Below are 17832 nucleotides of genomic sequence, written 5' to 3'. Positions count from 1 at the left end.
TGTTACTTGCAAAAGAAAAGGAGAGAAAAAGATGCCTGACCAGCATTAAAAATCCCATCTTTCCTGCCTGGAAGGACAGGATTAATTCTACCAGATGGAAATGTCTGTAAGAGAGAGACCTACATCTCAGCTAGTCACCTAAGCTTTTTCTGGCAAATGGAGAGAAACTGGCACTTTCAGGACACAATTAATCTCATCCCCATGTAGATATTTAAACTAGGTCATATGAATCACGCCTTAGAAGAGACAATTCCTCTCTACTGACACTAAAGGGAGACTGAAATCACTAGATATAGATGTTTACATCGGTTATGTCTGAAGTTAAGTGAGCTGGATGCCACTCGAGCTCTTCAGATAGATTTCTTGCTTTAGAGGCAAAATGCCTAATATTCATCTTTTGGTTGCACACGCGGCTAGAAACAAGCATGTGGCCTTTGTGTCACTGCTTTTAATAGCCCAAGCACTACAAGAGATACATGAATGTATAATGTGATTCACTACAAAAGCAGGTTTTCATAAGAAATTAATCACATCTCCAGAGCATATAGCACAGAGTGTATGAAAGAGCTAATCAGCACTCCCAACACCTTCTCAGCAAGAATTGAGGTTCTTGACTTCACAGATCATCTAGTAAAAATGAAATCATCTTTCAAAGTCTCAACATTTCTCCTTCCTAGAATTATGCAGTATGAATAAAATAATTTTTCATATAATGTCTAGTCAGTCAGTTGCTAGCTGATACCATCATAATCTAAGGATACAAGGGAGACCAAAGGACATTAAATACCCAGAAGCACATTTGCTGCTTTTCAGCCACTGGAGATGGAGCAATACAAGAAACCATCTCTTCCATACCAGCTTTGTTTCGTTCACAATGCATTCACTTTCCCTTTAAACTGAGAGGTCCTTGTTTTGTGAGAAGTTCGACCCTTCAAGACTTCCTGACTTTTTCTTAGTGCTTAACTAAAGATAGATTTCTAAATAGGAATTTAAACAAGGACTAGGTTTAAAGAGATTCATTCCTAGGAATTTCTACTGTGCTAGTCATGGCTAATCAGCCAAGCACTTAGCATGGAGCTTCTGGTAAAACACAAACTAATTTCTGAAGAACAGAAACACACATAATGCTAAATCAATGGAAAACAGATACTATCAAGGTAAATATCATCAGACCTATTTTAGAGAGGATAATAAATTTGACTGGCACTGGTAAAAATATTGGTACAATATGCTTAGACTTCTGTAAATCATCCCAGCGCTTCATGGGATTATATTATTAATATTTTAAAAAAAGGCACTCATTAAATGGTGTGCCCTTAAAAGTATTAAAAAGTATCTAATTGACAGAATTTAGCATGCAACTAGAAATGGGAGAGCTGATCACCTGTGTTTAGCAGGATCCTCAGGGACTGATCCTGGCCCTATGTTTTTCAAATGCTGACCAGTCTGGGAGAAAACTCGGTCACTTACTACTGTCCAATTTTAGCAATGACAGAAAGGAGGTATTGTGGTAAATGGTACTGAAGACAGGTCACTGATACAGGTCAATGTAATTTTTAACAAAGACAGCAATAAAGTCCTAACTCTGGGAATAAAGCAACTCTTCCTTAGGGGCACTTTCCAGAGATGTTTGGTGTGAAGCACGTGGTAATTCTGCTGGCTGTGGGGCAGGACATGAACTCCCAGTGCAGCCGTGTGGCCAAAGGAGCCACCATAACCCTGGACATGCAGACGGCCACTCCTATGGGAGCCAGGACATTTATTATTTCTGCACAGGGCTGCAACTGCGCCGAGGCTCCATGCAGCTGTGGCAGGCACAGCTCAGCACTCCTGCTGTGAAACCAGGGAGAGCTCAAAGACTGGTCAAAGACAGATGAGAGCTCTGACAATCATGCCTTGCAGTAACAGATGCCAGGAGCTCAGCATATTTACTTAATCAAAGAGATGATTAGATGATATCTTTGCTGTAGCTCAGAGCTGCTGACAGTGACACAACCCTTTGCAGTGGGCTCCTCAGTCCAGAAGATTAAGAGGCAAAAAACTGAAAGACACTCAAAGCTGGAAGCTGAGACTAGATTAATTCAGATTAGAAATACGGCACATGCCTCCAAAAGACTAATTAACCCCTGGAATAATACATTTGTAAATGTGTGAGAGGTTCTTATCATCAGAAATTATTCAACAGAAACAGAATGTTTTTCTAAAAGGTAGGGCAGGTGTCAAGAGATGGATCCTTCCTCCAGCAGCTCATGTTAGCTACACTGTCTGCTTTGACAAACTAGAGTAACTGTGATTGTTCTGCCCAATTTGAAAACTCGGCCACTTGATTTTGTTTGCAAATGAAAACTGAAGTTTTGAAAACAAATCTGAGCAGGCTGAAAATCCTGCCCAAAATATCTGCAAATATGCGTGATGTATCCACAATACTTCTCTTCTTCTGTCCTGCAACTCAGATAAAAATGCTTTTCTGAATTTTACTTCTCCAGTTAATCTTTCTTTTCAAAAGTTTTCATGAACCTCTGTACTATCAAAGGCAGGAAAGCCTTTCTAACTATTTCTCTGCAGAGATTCCTATTTGAAATTTAAGAAATTTGAATCTTTGGTAAGCATGAGACTAAAAAAAAAATTTTGCTTTATGGGATTCAGATTTTAGTTTACTTGTCTTCCCAGAAAAGGTCTGGAAGCTACTCAGTTATCAGGAGAATTTATACTATTTCAAACACTTAGATCTCTCTGGAGTAGCAAAGGGAAAAATCAGACACTTCCTCCTCATCTGAGAAAATAGTGATGGCCATGCCTTTAATAATAGGATTTTTTTCATTCTGTAACTTCTGTATTAGCCATTAATCTGCAGCTATCACATTATTTTGACAGGTGAACACAGGTGGAATGTAGACTGCCTGCACTGAATGTGTTCCAGAGTTCATTTCTTTTGTGTGAGTCCATGAGAGAAAAAAAAAAAATCAGTTCTCCTTTTGAAACCTCCTTTTGCAACTTGACTTGCAAAAGACACTTTTTGTGTCTCCAACTGCCTGTAAGGAAACGACAGAAGGGAAGGAATAGAGGCTTCAGAGGCTTCCCCTTTGAGAACGGATACAAGCATTTCCTGCATTCATCCCATACCAAAAACATGGGACCAAATCATCTCAGCATGTCCAAAATGTACATATACAGCCAGTAGAAGTAGCACAAAGAGAGAACACACCTGTGAAGGCCGCCCTGGAGAACAGAACTTGCCACTCAACCAGACACTATCTTTATTCCAACTTAGTGCCAACAAATGGGACAGGGAAAACAAATGAAGTTGGAAGTGAATGTAGGTAGAAGAAAACCAGGAGAGATCTCTGGACAGACTTTAATTGTGAAAAGCTTTTGTCAATTCCATCCGCCACTGATTAATGGTCTCCTTCGCTTTTCCCCATCTATGTAATAGGAGCCACAGAGTTTCCCCAAAAAAATTAAACAGCCCTTACTTTTGCTTGGAATCTCTGCATTTCGTAGGCAGCACTGCATTCAGGACTGCTGTTTTAATTTCTATGCAATCTCATAAACATCACACTAACACTGGCATCTTAACCATATAGGGCAACTCTATCAGCAGTGATTTAATAGTAGAGGATTTAACTCTTCATCATTTTTATGTAAACATAAAATTGTCAGATATAGACATGATCCTATATTCTAGTTCCTTGCACATATTTAAAACCCAATAAATTTAAATGCTTTTGCAGTCCTAGATCTTTTCTAATTCTCCTCCAACAAAAAGGCCAATTATATATCTCTGATAGGAACAGCTCATTAGATAATCTCTAATGAGTCCACATTAAAATGGGAGACACAAAATAGAACTGAAATATTTTTCTCTGTATTATGATCTATCCAGAAATTTCTGAATGAAGAAATCAGTGCCTAGCTTCTTTTACACCTTCCAACCACTATTTTTGTGACTAACTCTTCTAACTTTAGATGAGTGCCCCTTATCCCCATAGCAAAATATTCATATTTGCTTAGAGTTCATAAAGAATTCTTAGTAGTGGATTTAATTCCTTACACTGTGCTTGTCATTTTAGCATCTCTGCACCTATTCACATATTTTTAATGGCCTTTAAGGGAATATTATTTCAGTCTATGGGTTAAATATAGTCCCAGTCTTATCGTATCTAGAAAGCCAGAGGTGCTGCTGTGTTATTAATCTAGTCTAATTACCTCTTCCATTCATAACTTGTTATGGCCATGTACTGTAAATCAGCACATGAAGCTGAGAGGAGTGGTAAAGTATATACTTAGGTATTACAAATGCTTAAAAATCTTCCCAAGTTTTAAAATCAAACTGGAAAAATCAATAATCAAGATTTAAACAATGTACTTCTTACTCAAGACAGAACTATTGTTTGAACTGTATGAGACTGGATACTGATTTCTAAGGAATTCCTATTAATGTCACTGGTGTGACTACAAAAACTGGGCCATAAATGAGAATTTTACCTTTCTAAGAATCATAAGCACAAGTAGTACTGCCAAGCTACCAAAAGAAAGAAATGCTGTGTTGTTAATGTCAGTTTTGAGAGACCTTTGTAGAAGCTGGTCCAAGAAATCACTAAAGCTTTTTTTTGTAATGAGTTATGACTTCCCTAAAATTCCATCCTTATCTAGCAAAAATATGACAACAGCACAAACAGCTCAGCTGGCTGTAGCTCTTGAGGCTAGATCCCACAGGTGTTGCACAAATCCCTTAGAAAGTTCAAGGTCTTGCTTATTTTACAGCCTGGGCATAAAGTTTATAAGCAGATGAAAAGATATATTACAGACATGCAACTAGATATTCACAGCCTATATAGTATTACCCTTCTCCTTATCCTCAAACCTCTCTGGGTGGAAATTCCACACCAGCTTTGTTTGATTTCCAGTAATAACCCACATTTTGCCTTGGCACCCTAAGGTAGCAGAGGAACTGTACTTTGACCTGCCACTTGTAGTTTTGTCTCTGCAGTTATGAGTGAAGTAAGTCAGACTGTCAGACATAATCAGAACTACAAAAAGGAGTAAACTCAAAAAAAAATCGCTCATGAGTCAATTCTTAATTACATTAGGAAAAGTGAGAAACCAATCTTTCCTGCTTGCTCCTTTTAAAATGCTACATCAAAGCCACTCCTGTGGCTTTTGAACTGTTCCTCACTTCATCGAGAAGTGCTAGATGATGGTGCATGATTGAACATTTAAAGGAGGAAAATATGCATAAGAAACCAAGGATCATGTTTGGAAGTCTGTGAGAGCCTGAAGTCCTTTTTCCCTTCATCCATCCTTTGCAAAGAACACCATAAGAGCACAGCAGAACATATTTTGGCAATACAGGCCCAACTCCGAAAGATCCATAAGCTGTTTTCCTTTGGAAGACCAAAACAACTCTTGGTACAGGTAGCAATATATGGGATATATACAACTTAATTATGTTATTATATCATTAATACAGACAGGCAGAGAGGAGGAATTATAGCTGTGTGTAAAACGCAGACAGAAGTCAGAAGTTCAGTTGTCATTTGCGACATCATAAAGCTTCGGGCAGTGAAACATTTTGATACTTGTTATTATGATTCCTCTGCCTTTACTGTTAATCCTTAACTTAGGTTGCAATTGGAAGCTTCTAGGTTAAAATAATTATTTCTATTTTTGCAATGCATGTGGAAAAAGAGGATGAACATAGAAAGGTAAAGTGATTAAAGGATTCCAGCTCCCAAGACCCTCCACGGGCCCATGCTCCATTCCTACCCCAATAGGTCCTCTCCATCATCTGAGATCCTCAAAAAGTGACAATGCATGGGTCAACATTTCAGTCATAAATCACATCACAGTAACTGTTTCACAGAAGCAAAATCTTTTAGCTACATAGTTTTAGATAACATAGGTAGCCCACAGTTAGCAGCTGTAACCAAAAAAAGCTCTTAGTTAACCCAGTGTTCAGGCAGGAGCTCAGTTCTGTGAGGTGCCAAGAATACCCATTAACATGAAGCCAGCCTTAAACTCCTGCTGAAGTAACTCTGAACCTCCTGGGAAGCCTCTGGCACTTCAAAGAGTCTGGATCTGAATTCACAACATTCTTTACATGAAGCTCTGACGACCCCAGAGCCAGTGCTGACTGCTGCTGAGAAGATGTTTCAAGGTGAGAGCCCAACACTCATATCTAGTTCTGTGCTAAAGTACAAATGGAAGACTTCAGCTCTGCTACCCAAATTCCCAGAAGCACCAGCTGCGCCTCCAGTAAGACCCTCAAACTGTCAGCCAGAAATAGCAGCCCAGATTCACAGAAAAATCTGTCAGAACTACACAGAGAGTTCATCAAGGCCAGGGAAAGGCAAAACTTCTACAAACTTTTAAGAAAAGCCAGACAAAATCCATAGAAGTTTTTAAAGCTTAGGTAAGACTATGGAGCCTAAATATTTGCAGCGTTAGCCATAGTTTTACAAGAAATATTGCTAATACTGAGGGAATTTAAAATACTTGCCTGAAACAAGAACAGAAAGGTTTTAATGGCAACCTCTAAAAATTTCTTGCATATGAGTAAAGTATTTTCAATACACAGTGGACACAATTAAAACAACAAACACTTGACACCAGGCAGCCACCTGCCATAGTTACCCCAAGATTTACTCATGCTGAAAATACAACAATATATTGAACTACTGCATATAGCAAGAGTTCACTTTTTCAGGCATACTGCACATTTCCACAAGAACACTTCTGATTTGGGAGGAACCACTTTTAGATTTTAATTCCCTGACTTCTCTGCTCATTTTTGGTTTCTTCCACTGAGGTATAAAATTTTGCATACATGAGAAAGCAAGAAAGAGATCGGTCCAAAATATAGACTTCTAATAACACTGTATTGTCTGGTAAACAGACAACAGCAAACAACAGATATTTTTCCTTTTTTATTTATTTTTAAAAAAATGTAGGTCCAGAGAAACTCTGATAGACAAAGATATAAGCATCCACATAGGCAGGTATGTTCATAGGCATGTTCAAAGTCAGTACTGTTCTTTAGTCAGCTGTAAAAATAGACTTTGATTAAGAATGAATGGAGTAGACCTGTCTTTTGATAGGCCTGCACATGCAACCCTAGTTCACATGGGCAGTCTCATACAGACTGGCAATCAAGAAGTGAGAGTCCTACCTTGCACCTGAAAAATCTGCTTTCTCTAAAGCCATAACGTACAGCTGCCATCAGAAAGACCCAACTGCTTTCCTTTTTCATTTTCCAGGCCAAACAAATCTATTTCCTGTTACAGCCTGTAGTTATAGTTTTATTCTACTTCATGACTTAAAGACTAAAATATTTGAGCACCACTAGGATTTTTCCACCCATAAAGGGAGAAAATGTAAAACGCAAAACAGATGTTTTATAATGTTTTTAATTTATTTTGGCCACCCATAGAGCTGTGGGTTATATTAGTGCCAACCAAGTTAAAAGCAACAGAGTTCTTCATAAACACTATATAACATATTGTACAATGACCAGGCTCCTTTCAATGAACTCCTATTTATTAAGCAAACTTCAATGTCAGAAAAAGAAAACAGGAATAACTGAAGGCATAAGTGGTGCTGCCGTACTTAAACGGTTCCTGGTGGGATTGGCAAAGTTTGTGCTGCTTTATTACAGTATTGTAGCCTAATGTAGAGCTTGGAAAGTAGATGATCAAAGTATACATTGAAAGTGGATGAGTTTACTGGAAGTAAAACATCTGGAGGTAACATCCTCAGAATAGTATCATGTAAATAGCAGATAGTGTATAACAAACAGTTGTCTCAGAAATACTCAACAGTTGAAGAAGTTCCAACAAATTAAAACTATCTTGTCCAAACAATTGTCAGTCTTGTACTGGTACAAACCTCTCACTTTTTTCTTCTGTCTATGAATGGAAACAAAGACATTTCAAAAGTTAAACCCATGAGACTTCTAACAGTTCCTGAGGTACTTATTGACAAGGTCCCTCATGGAAATAACAGTAAAAACAGTAATTGAAATTTCCCCTGTAGCTATTCTTATTTAAACTGAGAAATCATATCTAAACAACAACCCCACTTTTACACAAGATCTTCAGTACAATACTGCAGGCTGAGGGACAGAATGAGCAACAAAGAATGGTTAGTCTCAAAACATTTCTATATTGACAATTTACTACATAGATCACAGGGAATATAAAACAGATAAAATTTACTAACCTGCCAAAAACATTATAAGAAAGGATAAGGAGAGGATAATGTATGTATTTAGGAAGACAGAATGGCATTAAAGGTTTTAACTTGTATTTTTTGGCTTGTTATCCAGAGATTTAAAGAATTCTTCCTTAGAAGTGGACCATAATTGCAAAAGTTAATTAAAAAGTAATAAAATGTGAAAGCTTAGCAATTTATTACAGCAAACAACAGTACAGACTTTGAGCAAAAAGCAAGGAGCAGGCTCTTAGAATGTGAACTTTTAATGCAAAATACTTTTTTAATCAAATGACAACAAATATTTTAACCTAACAAATAAATATGAAGTTCAATATTATGAAACCAAGTGCAAATACAGAAAACTCACTTTAATTCAGAGGCATGCTTAAGGCAGTTTGAAAGCAAAAAATCCTTTGCAATTTACTTCTGCAGGTAAAACTGTTCTAACTATTATTATCCGTCATTTGCCAGTGCTTTCCTTCCCAGACAGATACATTTACTGGAACTTGAAAAAGCCAGAATGACTGAAGTGCCTCCCCAATATGTTAGCTAAGGACTGTAATTCATTTAAATTATGCAACTGGATTCCCACAGCTGGCCCACAGCTTGGCTGAGAGCTTGATTCAATGCTAGTGAACCTGTCTGATAATATTGTCCTACTTGCAGAGAAGGTAATATATCCAGCAACTTATATTGAAGTTCTGACTCTAATTAACAGAGCAAGCAAATGTTGACATTAGTGACAAATCCTGCTTAATAGTTACTGTGAGACCGGTGCAGCCACCTGGTATTTTCCTGTAGCATTTTGCAGTAATAATCCTTTCTTTATTTCTTAAGACATTGTTATAATTTGTTTTTATGCATTTTGGTTCAAGTTAGAAACAAATCGGCACAAAAACCAACCCGGATAGCAGCAGCAACACTCCCGGCTTTCAGACAAGTAATCAACAAGAAAGCATGCAAGCAGCATCCCTGGGAGGATGCACGGGGGACCCGACTATAGGAATTCTTATCCTGTATAAAGCTATGTAGCCTTGCACAAATAGCCTTTGGCATCTTGTCTCTGGCCTACCTGGACAGTAGCAAAACATGTTTATCAGACCATAAAAGCCCAGAACCTGAACTGCAAGCAGTTAAAAACTGAAGGTCGCTAAACTGCAAAATTCAAACATGCTTCTATGCTTTAGCCACACAGACAACGATAAAACAAAGCCTCCACAACCACCTGTAATAATATGCCTGTTCAGCCAGCAATTCCAAAGTACTCAGCAACACAAGGTAGACATTTTCTGCAGCTGGTTTCACATGTACATTCCTGCCAAATTGTTGTCTCGTCCCCTCTTACCTTCACATTAGTCCGGAGTGCACAGTAACATGCAAAAAACATTGCAGTAAACAAGGAGCATATGGACCAGTATTCAGCGTCTCTGCTCTGCACAAACGGTACACACACGATCCCGAGCATGTGCTACTAAGGAGCATCCGTTCCCTCTGTCAGTTTGAAAATGCATTGATCTCTGTTTTTCTGACTACAAAAAGACATGTCTTGAAGGCACTGAGTGAAACCTACATATCTCTTCAGCAACTATATATAGAAATATGCCCAGTAATTTCAATTAGCAGAGAATTCAGCATCTGTAACTTGGACCTCAGTTGCTTTTCCTTCCAGCATTTTAAATTCAGGGGGGAAAAAGGAGGGGGAACTCAGCCAGGGGGGAAAGGTGAGGAATTAAAACATACGCAGTGAGTTACTTATATTTCCCCCTGGCTTTGATGTTCTCCTATTCAATATTTTACAAATGTTATACACAGAAAAACGAAGAAAGGTTTCTCTTCCAAGTCTCAAATTTACTGTAGATTCTGCACTGCTTCTGTCTGCTCTTGTTAAAGATGCAGCATCCCTTTTAACAAAGACAACGTCATCAATCATGACAGATTCAACATGTTCTACTTACAAATACAGTCTCTGATTAAGGACAATGGCTGGCTGGCTTATTAACGTTTCCTCAAATGCAAGTTCAGTTCCCTGTGCTAATCTATTTTTAAATAAAAAGTCCCACCTACTCCTTCCCTCTCATTTAATAAAAATGCAGCGGACTAGCTCTGAATATCCTGAACTGCATTGTGTTCCCAGCTCAGGCACTGGACATTGCTTTCGAACTGTCCTCTTGCTTGCTTCGGATTAGAAACACAAAGAAAAATTAAAATGAAAGCAGAAAAATCCTGGAAGAAGTCTGTGCCCTCACATTTGTAACTACATATTCTGAATTCAAAATGCTCCAATGTCTTCCAGAACGAGGGAACTCAGAACCTAGCCAGAAGGCAAAGCTTTAATTCACAAGCACAAAAATAAAACCAAACCACTTCTCTCACTCCTGTCAACCGCTGGGATGCTGCGAATTAACTGATTGTTTACTGGGCTGCAGGGACGCAAAGTCAAAGACTCAACTCTGTTTACAGCACCGGAAACCACTGCTATCAGTACTGAATTATGAAGTAATCTCCGGGAATAAAACCAGAAGAGAGGCTTTTTTTTTTTTTTTTTCCCCACTGCAGCAGATACTGTGGGAGGCAAAGAGTGAAAGAGGCTTTACTACCTCCTTCTCTATCAGCACAGAGCAATTTGCGTAGGATAAGCATAACTTAATAGAAATACCTGCAGTGACTTTTAGATTTCTTTAAATTTTCTATGTAAACCCCCTTGGAAATCTTCAGAAACACTAAAGTCCTAACCAGATCAGTGGGTATCTTTCTGTGTGCAATGGGGTGAACAAGCTTAAACAGAAGGGTGTGCATTTAAAGAAGACTAAGGGGGAGGGGAAAAAACAGCAAGGTTTTTTCCAACATCTTCCTAAAGACAAGCTCTCAGAAACTGTCGTCAACTCCAAGAGAACAGCTATTTTTAGCTTGTCATTGTTTGTGCCTTTTTTTAGGAATGAAAAAGGCAGTCGTGTTTAAAGCTAGATATTGCTCTGTAACGTAGCCCAAGACAGCTACTTAATTTGATCCCTGGCTCCATCTGTCATACAAATTAGGTAATTAGTAATCACAGCCTTCTTTGGCACAAACAATGACTTCCACAACAAAAGAGATGAACCCCGGTTCTAAATCTAATTCTGAGATTTTTATTAGTAATGAAATTGGGGTCCAGATGTCATAGTTCAAAAAGCTGGAGTATCCTAAACTTATGGTGGTTCAGACTTTGGTTACAGCAATATCCATCAAATAAGCTAAAACACAGTAATGTGGTGCTCAGCAAAAGCATGGGAGAATTAATTGACACATTTTTTGTCATTCTTCAAGTGAATAGAAAATTAAAGGAATCATGGTTTATTTTGCAGTACAGTACACTAAAAATTAAAATTAAGTATCTTAGTCATTGAAAAAAAAATCATAGATCTTGGGGAATTCTGATCCACAGAGAAGAGCAATTCAAAAAGCAGAGATGAAAAGATGCACAGTCCTGAGAAGTGAGGCAAGGTTCAGACAAGCATGTAGCTGCATATGAAAATCAAATTCAAGCTTTCTTTCTGCCAAAGGAATTGCACAAGGTTTCAGTCAGCAAAGTCTTTGAAAAAACTTTCTTTTTCTCAACCCTAAAAAAGTTAAAGGTTTTGGGTTTAGGCAAACAAACCAAACATGGGGAACATCTCAGTAAAAGAAAGCAAGGCTGCATAACAATACCATTTTTGAGTGATTACCTGGACATAAAACTTAAGACTCATTTAAGAAAACAAGAAGTAATGCAGTCCCAAAGTCTTCACTCAGAAAAAGCTTCCATGACTCCTGAGCATCTAGGAGGAAAAATTACCTAGAAAATTACAGACTGACCCTCATAATACTGCAAGGGGAAAGAGAGACCCTCTTGCATATGGTAGTTGCCTCCTGTAATAACTTTGAAGCATGTGAGAATTTGCCAGACAACGGAGACCTCTGTAGCAGCCAACAAAGTCCTACTTTGCTAGCAAACCAACCCAAAACATTTATCAGGGGCTACTTCAGGTAATCTACACAAGCAGATCCCTGCAGGGCTTTTTCACCTCTGCCAAGACATTTCTTATCACAGCAGCCTAATTGTTAAAGAAAACATTGTCATCAAGGATATACAGTATTTTACGATAACTTAACAGCTACTCAAAAGCATCACATGTCAGTGATATTTACAGTTAAAGATACAGAGTCATTAAAAATGAGTGGGGAAAAAGCTCTGGCTGAGTCATCCAGACATGCCAAAAACCACCAGCGTATTTGAAGCACTCAGGGCCTTTAAACAGGTGATGATAGAGAAAAGCCCTAGAGATTAAAGAAGTTATTCCATTAAAAAAAAAAAAAAGAAGAAAGTTAAGTAGAGAGACAGTAGTCCAAAGGAGCCATTCCACCACAGACCCTCTTTAAAAAGACAGACAACTGGTGACCTGAATATTCTTAGATAACAGAAACTGGAGCCACTATCTTGAGCAGTGAAATTCCATTGTTACTCTTTGCTCCTGTACCTTCAGAAGGGCAGAAGGGAGCACTTGGAAGGAAATCCTGGTTGTCTGCAGGGGTTCAAAGACAGTAGAGGGAACATGATGCCTTGGAAGACTTTGATCTCAGCAGGGCCTGAGGCCAGTCTGCTTCAGAGCAGCAAGGAGGGCACAGCCCTTTGCAGCATCCATCACTGCCCAGAAGAAGAGCTCAGGAGCTAGTAGCAGTAATAGTAGCAGTACCAGCAGTAGGAATGCCCTGTGGCTGTTGTGCTCAAGAACCACTGCAGTGCCATGGCACTATACTAGCACAGAGCTGAGAGAACCACAGAATCACAGAATGGCTAGAGTTGAAAGGGATCTTAAAGATCATCTAGATCCAACACCCTGCCAGGGCAGGGATGCCACCCACTAGACCAGGTTGCCCAGAACCCTACCTCACCTAGCCATGAACAGTGCCAGGGATGCAGCATCCAGCACTTTGGGGTAACACTGGAACCATACTGTGGAATGACATTTTTCATCCTCAGACACCTAAGCATTTTCAAGTTTGGGTTGTTTCCTTTTTCCAGGCATGATGGAAAGGGTGGTGTTTTAAAGAGAGTACCAACAAAAAATAGACTAAAAATGCAGTAAAGAAACCAACACGCTCCAGGATTTGCTTTACGACAGTGCAATGTCACCTAAGTGTGCCCTGCTTCACTTAAGCAGCACATTTGTGGGTAAATATTATAAGTTGGTCTTAAAAAATGCATTGAAACAGAGTTTGTAATCACCCTGTGATGATCACAAAGAAAGCAAAGATTAGCTATGAAATAAAGAGAAAATCAGAGGGGGAAAGGTCTAAAGAGGGTGCATCGCTTTCTGACTGGACAGAGGGAAAAATGACACTCCTGTCCTCCAAAAGATGGAAGAGTGTATGTCTGCAGGAAATTGGGTATAATGGTGGAGGTTTGCAAGGCTATTTGTAGGCCATGCAATGCTTATTCGTATCAACACTGACAATCTGCGTCACTGACTTTGAGTAGCCAGGGGTGTAATTCTCCCTCTTTTCGCAGGAGATACTGGCTTGTGCAGTTGTGGCACTCTGGCTACAGTCATGCTCCATCACTTCCTGTCCTTGCAGACTCCAGTGATACAATCTATATAGCACCTTAGTCCTGCATTGCCTAAATAACTCTGATTTCTGCACAGGAGCTCTAAATTAAAATGATTTTACTCTTTCCTCCATTTCTAAGACTTTAAACTGTTATATAAAAATGTTATTTTCCATATCTGCAAGAAGTTCCTTACATTGCTATCCATGTTGAGGGGTGGGATATTGAAGGAATTGTTGATACGGACTCCAGGTCATGGGTGCCATAGGGCATACAGTTTCCAGATGGAAATTGGCTAGAAACAGTGGAATGGATCTGTGGGGCAATCTGGAAGCAACTACAGAAAGAAGAATGTGGAACAAAGCCCTAGTTGGAAAGAAGTCTTTCTTAGGCTATCCACTGCAGCAAAGCCTAGTAAAACATAACAGACAGAGGAACTACATCAGCAGATTGAACTCAGAATATCTTAAAGTTTTCACAAAGAGAAAGAAAAAGGCTGAACAGATTATTTACAAACTCTCATCTCCAGTACTGTAAACAGCTCTCTGATATCCTGGCATTCTGATGCATAAGTTGCTGTGTCAAAAATTCTTCCTCACTTCCAGACCAGTAAACACCAAAGACCTTGCCCAGGGCTGCTTTAACTTAAGCCACAGTTTTCCTTGAAAACTTTGTTCCCTTTTTCCTGCACAATCTTCTTAATACATTTGCCTGGTTTTTGAGCATTTAATACTTTTCCTGCAAAAGTCCCAGCTCATTGCTTTCTGTCTTATGTGGTTGCATTGAGGAAGGTTTTGATCACATATAATTTACTTATAAAACAATTCCTTCCAATATAAAATTTATACATATTTCATAAACCAGGCTTTGCAGTTAGTATTTTGTAATTTGAGTCATAAAGCTATTTATAATAAGCAAATTTAAAGAATAAATAAATAAAGGTCAAATGAGAAATAAAAAACTAGTGAAGAATGGCCTCATCCTGTGAGTCTTTTCTATGACTGTGAATTTTTCAGGACAGGTTTCCTCATTGTTCCTGATGACCCTAAAACAAAATAATAAGAAACAAGGAACAGAGGTTCAGAAAGAAAGAATTGGATTAAGTTTCATCTTGAGTTACTCAAAACCTCATTTTTCCAATCCTGTACCTGTAATCCATGGATCAAGTTTATTTTACACCTCATCCTATACATCTGATTGAGATGACATAACCCCTTCAATGCCTCAGTTGAGACACCCAGGCTGCAAAGACTTTTTTGACTCTGAAGATCCCCAGTTGAGTTTCCTGGATTTCAGTCAAATTGATTACTAACATGTCTCCACAATATGTGTTTCATTTTGTGACTGTGAGAGAAAACCTGCCTTTCTCCTTGACCTGAATTCCCATGATAACTCCTCCAAAAAGGCATTTCCATTCACAGTCATATTAAAGGCCATGGCAATCTGGAACCTTAGGGGATTATCTAGGCTATTTTTCTTGCTGCAGAAAGATTAACCCCACATAGTGCTCTTGGCAAATGGTTGTCCAGCTCCAAAGTCACTCATGAACAGAATGCAACTATTGCTTCAGCTGTTCCTTTATACTTAATCCAGAAATCACAGAATCATAGAATTGCTAAGGTTGGAAAAGACCTCAAAATAATCAAATCCAGCCATCAACATAGCACCACCACCATGTCCACCACTAAACCGTGCTCTTAGAGTGCCACATCCACCATATTTTGAACACCACGAAGGATGGTGATTCCACCACTTTCCTGGGCAGCCTATTCCAATGCTCCAAAACCCTTTCAGTGAAGAAATTCTCCCTATAATCCAAGCTAAAACTCCCATGGTACCGCTCAAGGCCTTTTCCTTTGGTCTTGTCACTTGTTACCAGGAAGAAGAGACTGACCCTGCCACAATACAACCTCCTTTCAGCTAGTTGGAGAGAGAGATAAATTCCTTCTCAGCCTCCTTTTCTCCAGACTAAACACCACCAGCTCAACACAAGAAAAAAAGCTTAAAATATTAGAAGCCTTTAAATGATTAGAAGCTTATGCTTGTTTGGTGCACAAAAAATAATTTGCCACGATTGTTTGAAAAACTTGGGGAAAAATGAAACTTGAGGAAAATGATACCTATCTTGTCATGATTGTCATCACTCCCCAATTATGAATTAACATTTTACTTTAATAATTTTTGAGCTATAATTTATGAACTAAGCTTATTCATTTAAGCATAAAATCCACATTTCCATGGTAACAGCATGAATGAAGAAGGAATGAACTTCCAAAGTTCAATTGCATTTATTACAGTACTTAAAAATAAACCTCCAGCAATTTCACTGAGGAAATTGCTGTCAAATTTTTTGTAAGAAAAAAAATAATTAAAATTAAATCTCTCACTGTAAACTTGTATAACAACAACTGGATTTTGAATTGTACTTGATGAAGACCTGTGTGTGTCAAAGCACCTAGTATTTTATTCTTTGTACTGTGATTTCAGTTGAGGAAACTATTTAAGGGGAACCTATTGTTACTTTAAGAAATATGAAAGAAAATTTTGTAGCACTGGAAACAAGCCAAGTTTTCATAAAAATACATATGTAGGGTTTTCTGTTTTGAGGTATTCTTTTAATGTAGACAGTATTTTCATTACTGTAAATTGAAACAAGTGAAGTGTTTGAATTTACAATGCACATGCACAGTACATGGATGGATATTCATTGGCCATGATCTAACTATTCCTCTTCATTCCACTGATAACAGTTATTAGCTTAATATATTAACAAATTTCAACTAGAAATCTTTTCAGTGAGATAAACACCTTGTTTTAAAAATATGTTTCAATTTAGCTGGTTCTTGAAAAGTAATTTCAAGCCTACATAGCATTTGAAAGCAAAGGATAATTAATAAGGGAAAGTATTTACAAGGCAATTAGTGTAATTTTCTACATTTTACTGATTTTAAGTGATGAATCAAGAGGTTTCTAGAAGCCTTATGCCTTAAAAGCAAACTATTAGGCTCAGTAAAGAATAGGTTAGAACAGGTCTAATTACTCTAATAATGTGCTAAATCTAGCAATCTATTTTTTCTTTAAAAAAATATTCAAAATAAGTATATTATAAACATGAAGGAGCAAAAAACCTACTGTGAAAAACAGTAAACTGGTGATGAATGGCACGTCTGTATGTCCTCTGGAACCTGGGACTCCCAACATATAAAGACACCTGGCCAACCTAGCTACTTTTTCTTCTGGTACTATCCAAACTGTAAATACATTAAAAACATACTATCAGCAAAAATAAACTCAGCACAAACCCTTCCCATGACTGATTTAAACTTTTCCTGTAGAGTTTCACCAATTATTTCATTTTTTACTTCAGCTCCTCTTTTACCCATCAAGTCAAAATATTTTCAGCTGTATTTTCAGCTATACATACAGACATTCATGGGAGTCAGTGAGATGAATCCCACGATCCTGAGAAAACTGGCAGGTGTAGTTGTTAGGCTACTCTGCATCATATTTGCAAAGTCACAGCAGTGAAAGTACCCAGTGACTGGAAAAAGGGATATATCACACCAATTTTCAAAATTAATAAAAAGGAGGACCATAGGAACCACCAGACAGTCAGCCTCACCTCTGTGTTTGGTAAGATAATGGAAGAGATCCTCTTGGGAGCTATGTCAAGGCATATGAATGGCAGGAAGGTGATTCCAGACACCCAAAACAGCTTCAGAATGCATAAATCACCCCTAAATTATCTGTTGGCCTTCTACAATGAAGTGATGGAGTGACTGTGCTGTTGGATAAGGGAAGAGAAACTGGTATAATTTATCTTGACTTCAACAAGGTTTTTGACAGGGTCCCACACACATCTTTGTCTCTAAATTAGAGAGATATGATTTGATGGATGGGCTATTTGATGGATAAGGAATCTGCTGGATGTACAGTTGCAGTCAATGGCTCAATATCCAAATCGAGATCATTACCAAGTGGTAGGCTGAAGGAGCCCTTGCTGGGACCAGCACAGGTCAGTATCTTAATAAAGTGTGACAATTAACCAGGGTGTAAAC

The 17832-nt window shown here is 38.3% G+C and overlaps 1 protein-coding gene across 22 annotated transcripts in view; it reads right to left on the bottom strand.

The window, feature by feature from the left end:
- DLG2 (discs large MAGUK scaffold protein 2) overlaps positions 1-17832 on the bottom strand; it is a 981924-nt gene that overhangs the window by 714253 nt on the left and 249839 nt on the right. Inside the window, exon 1 of one of the 22 annotated variants that reach the window (XM_038136917.1) lies at positions 9557-10147. The exons of 20 other annotated variants lie outside the window; for them this stretch is intronic. In XM_038136917.1, the coding sequence (XP_037992845.1) occupies positions 9557-9676 (120 nt within the window). In that variant the 5' untranslated portion in view covers positions 9677-10147. Of the gene's footprint in view, positions 1-9556; positions 10148-17832 lie in introns of those variants that run through there. One more of the 22 variants, XM_038137379.1, reaches the window with a different exon arrangement.

The sequence above is a fragment of the Motacilla alba genome, chromosome 1 (genome assembly GCF_015832195.1).
Source record: "Motacilla alba alba isolate MOTALB_02 chromosome 1, Motacilla_alba_V1.0_pri, whole genome shotgun sequence".
Taxonomy (NCBI): Eukaryota; Metazoa; Chordata; class Aves; order Passeriformes; family Motacillidae; genus Motacilla; species Motacilla alba.
This window is presented reverse-complemented; position numbering and strand designations above follow the sequence as displayed.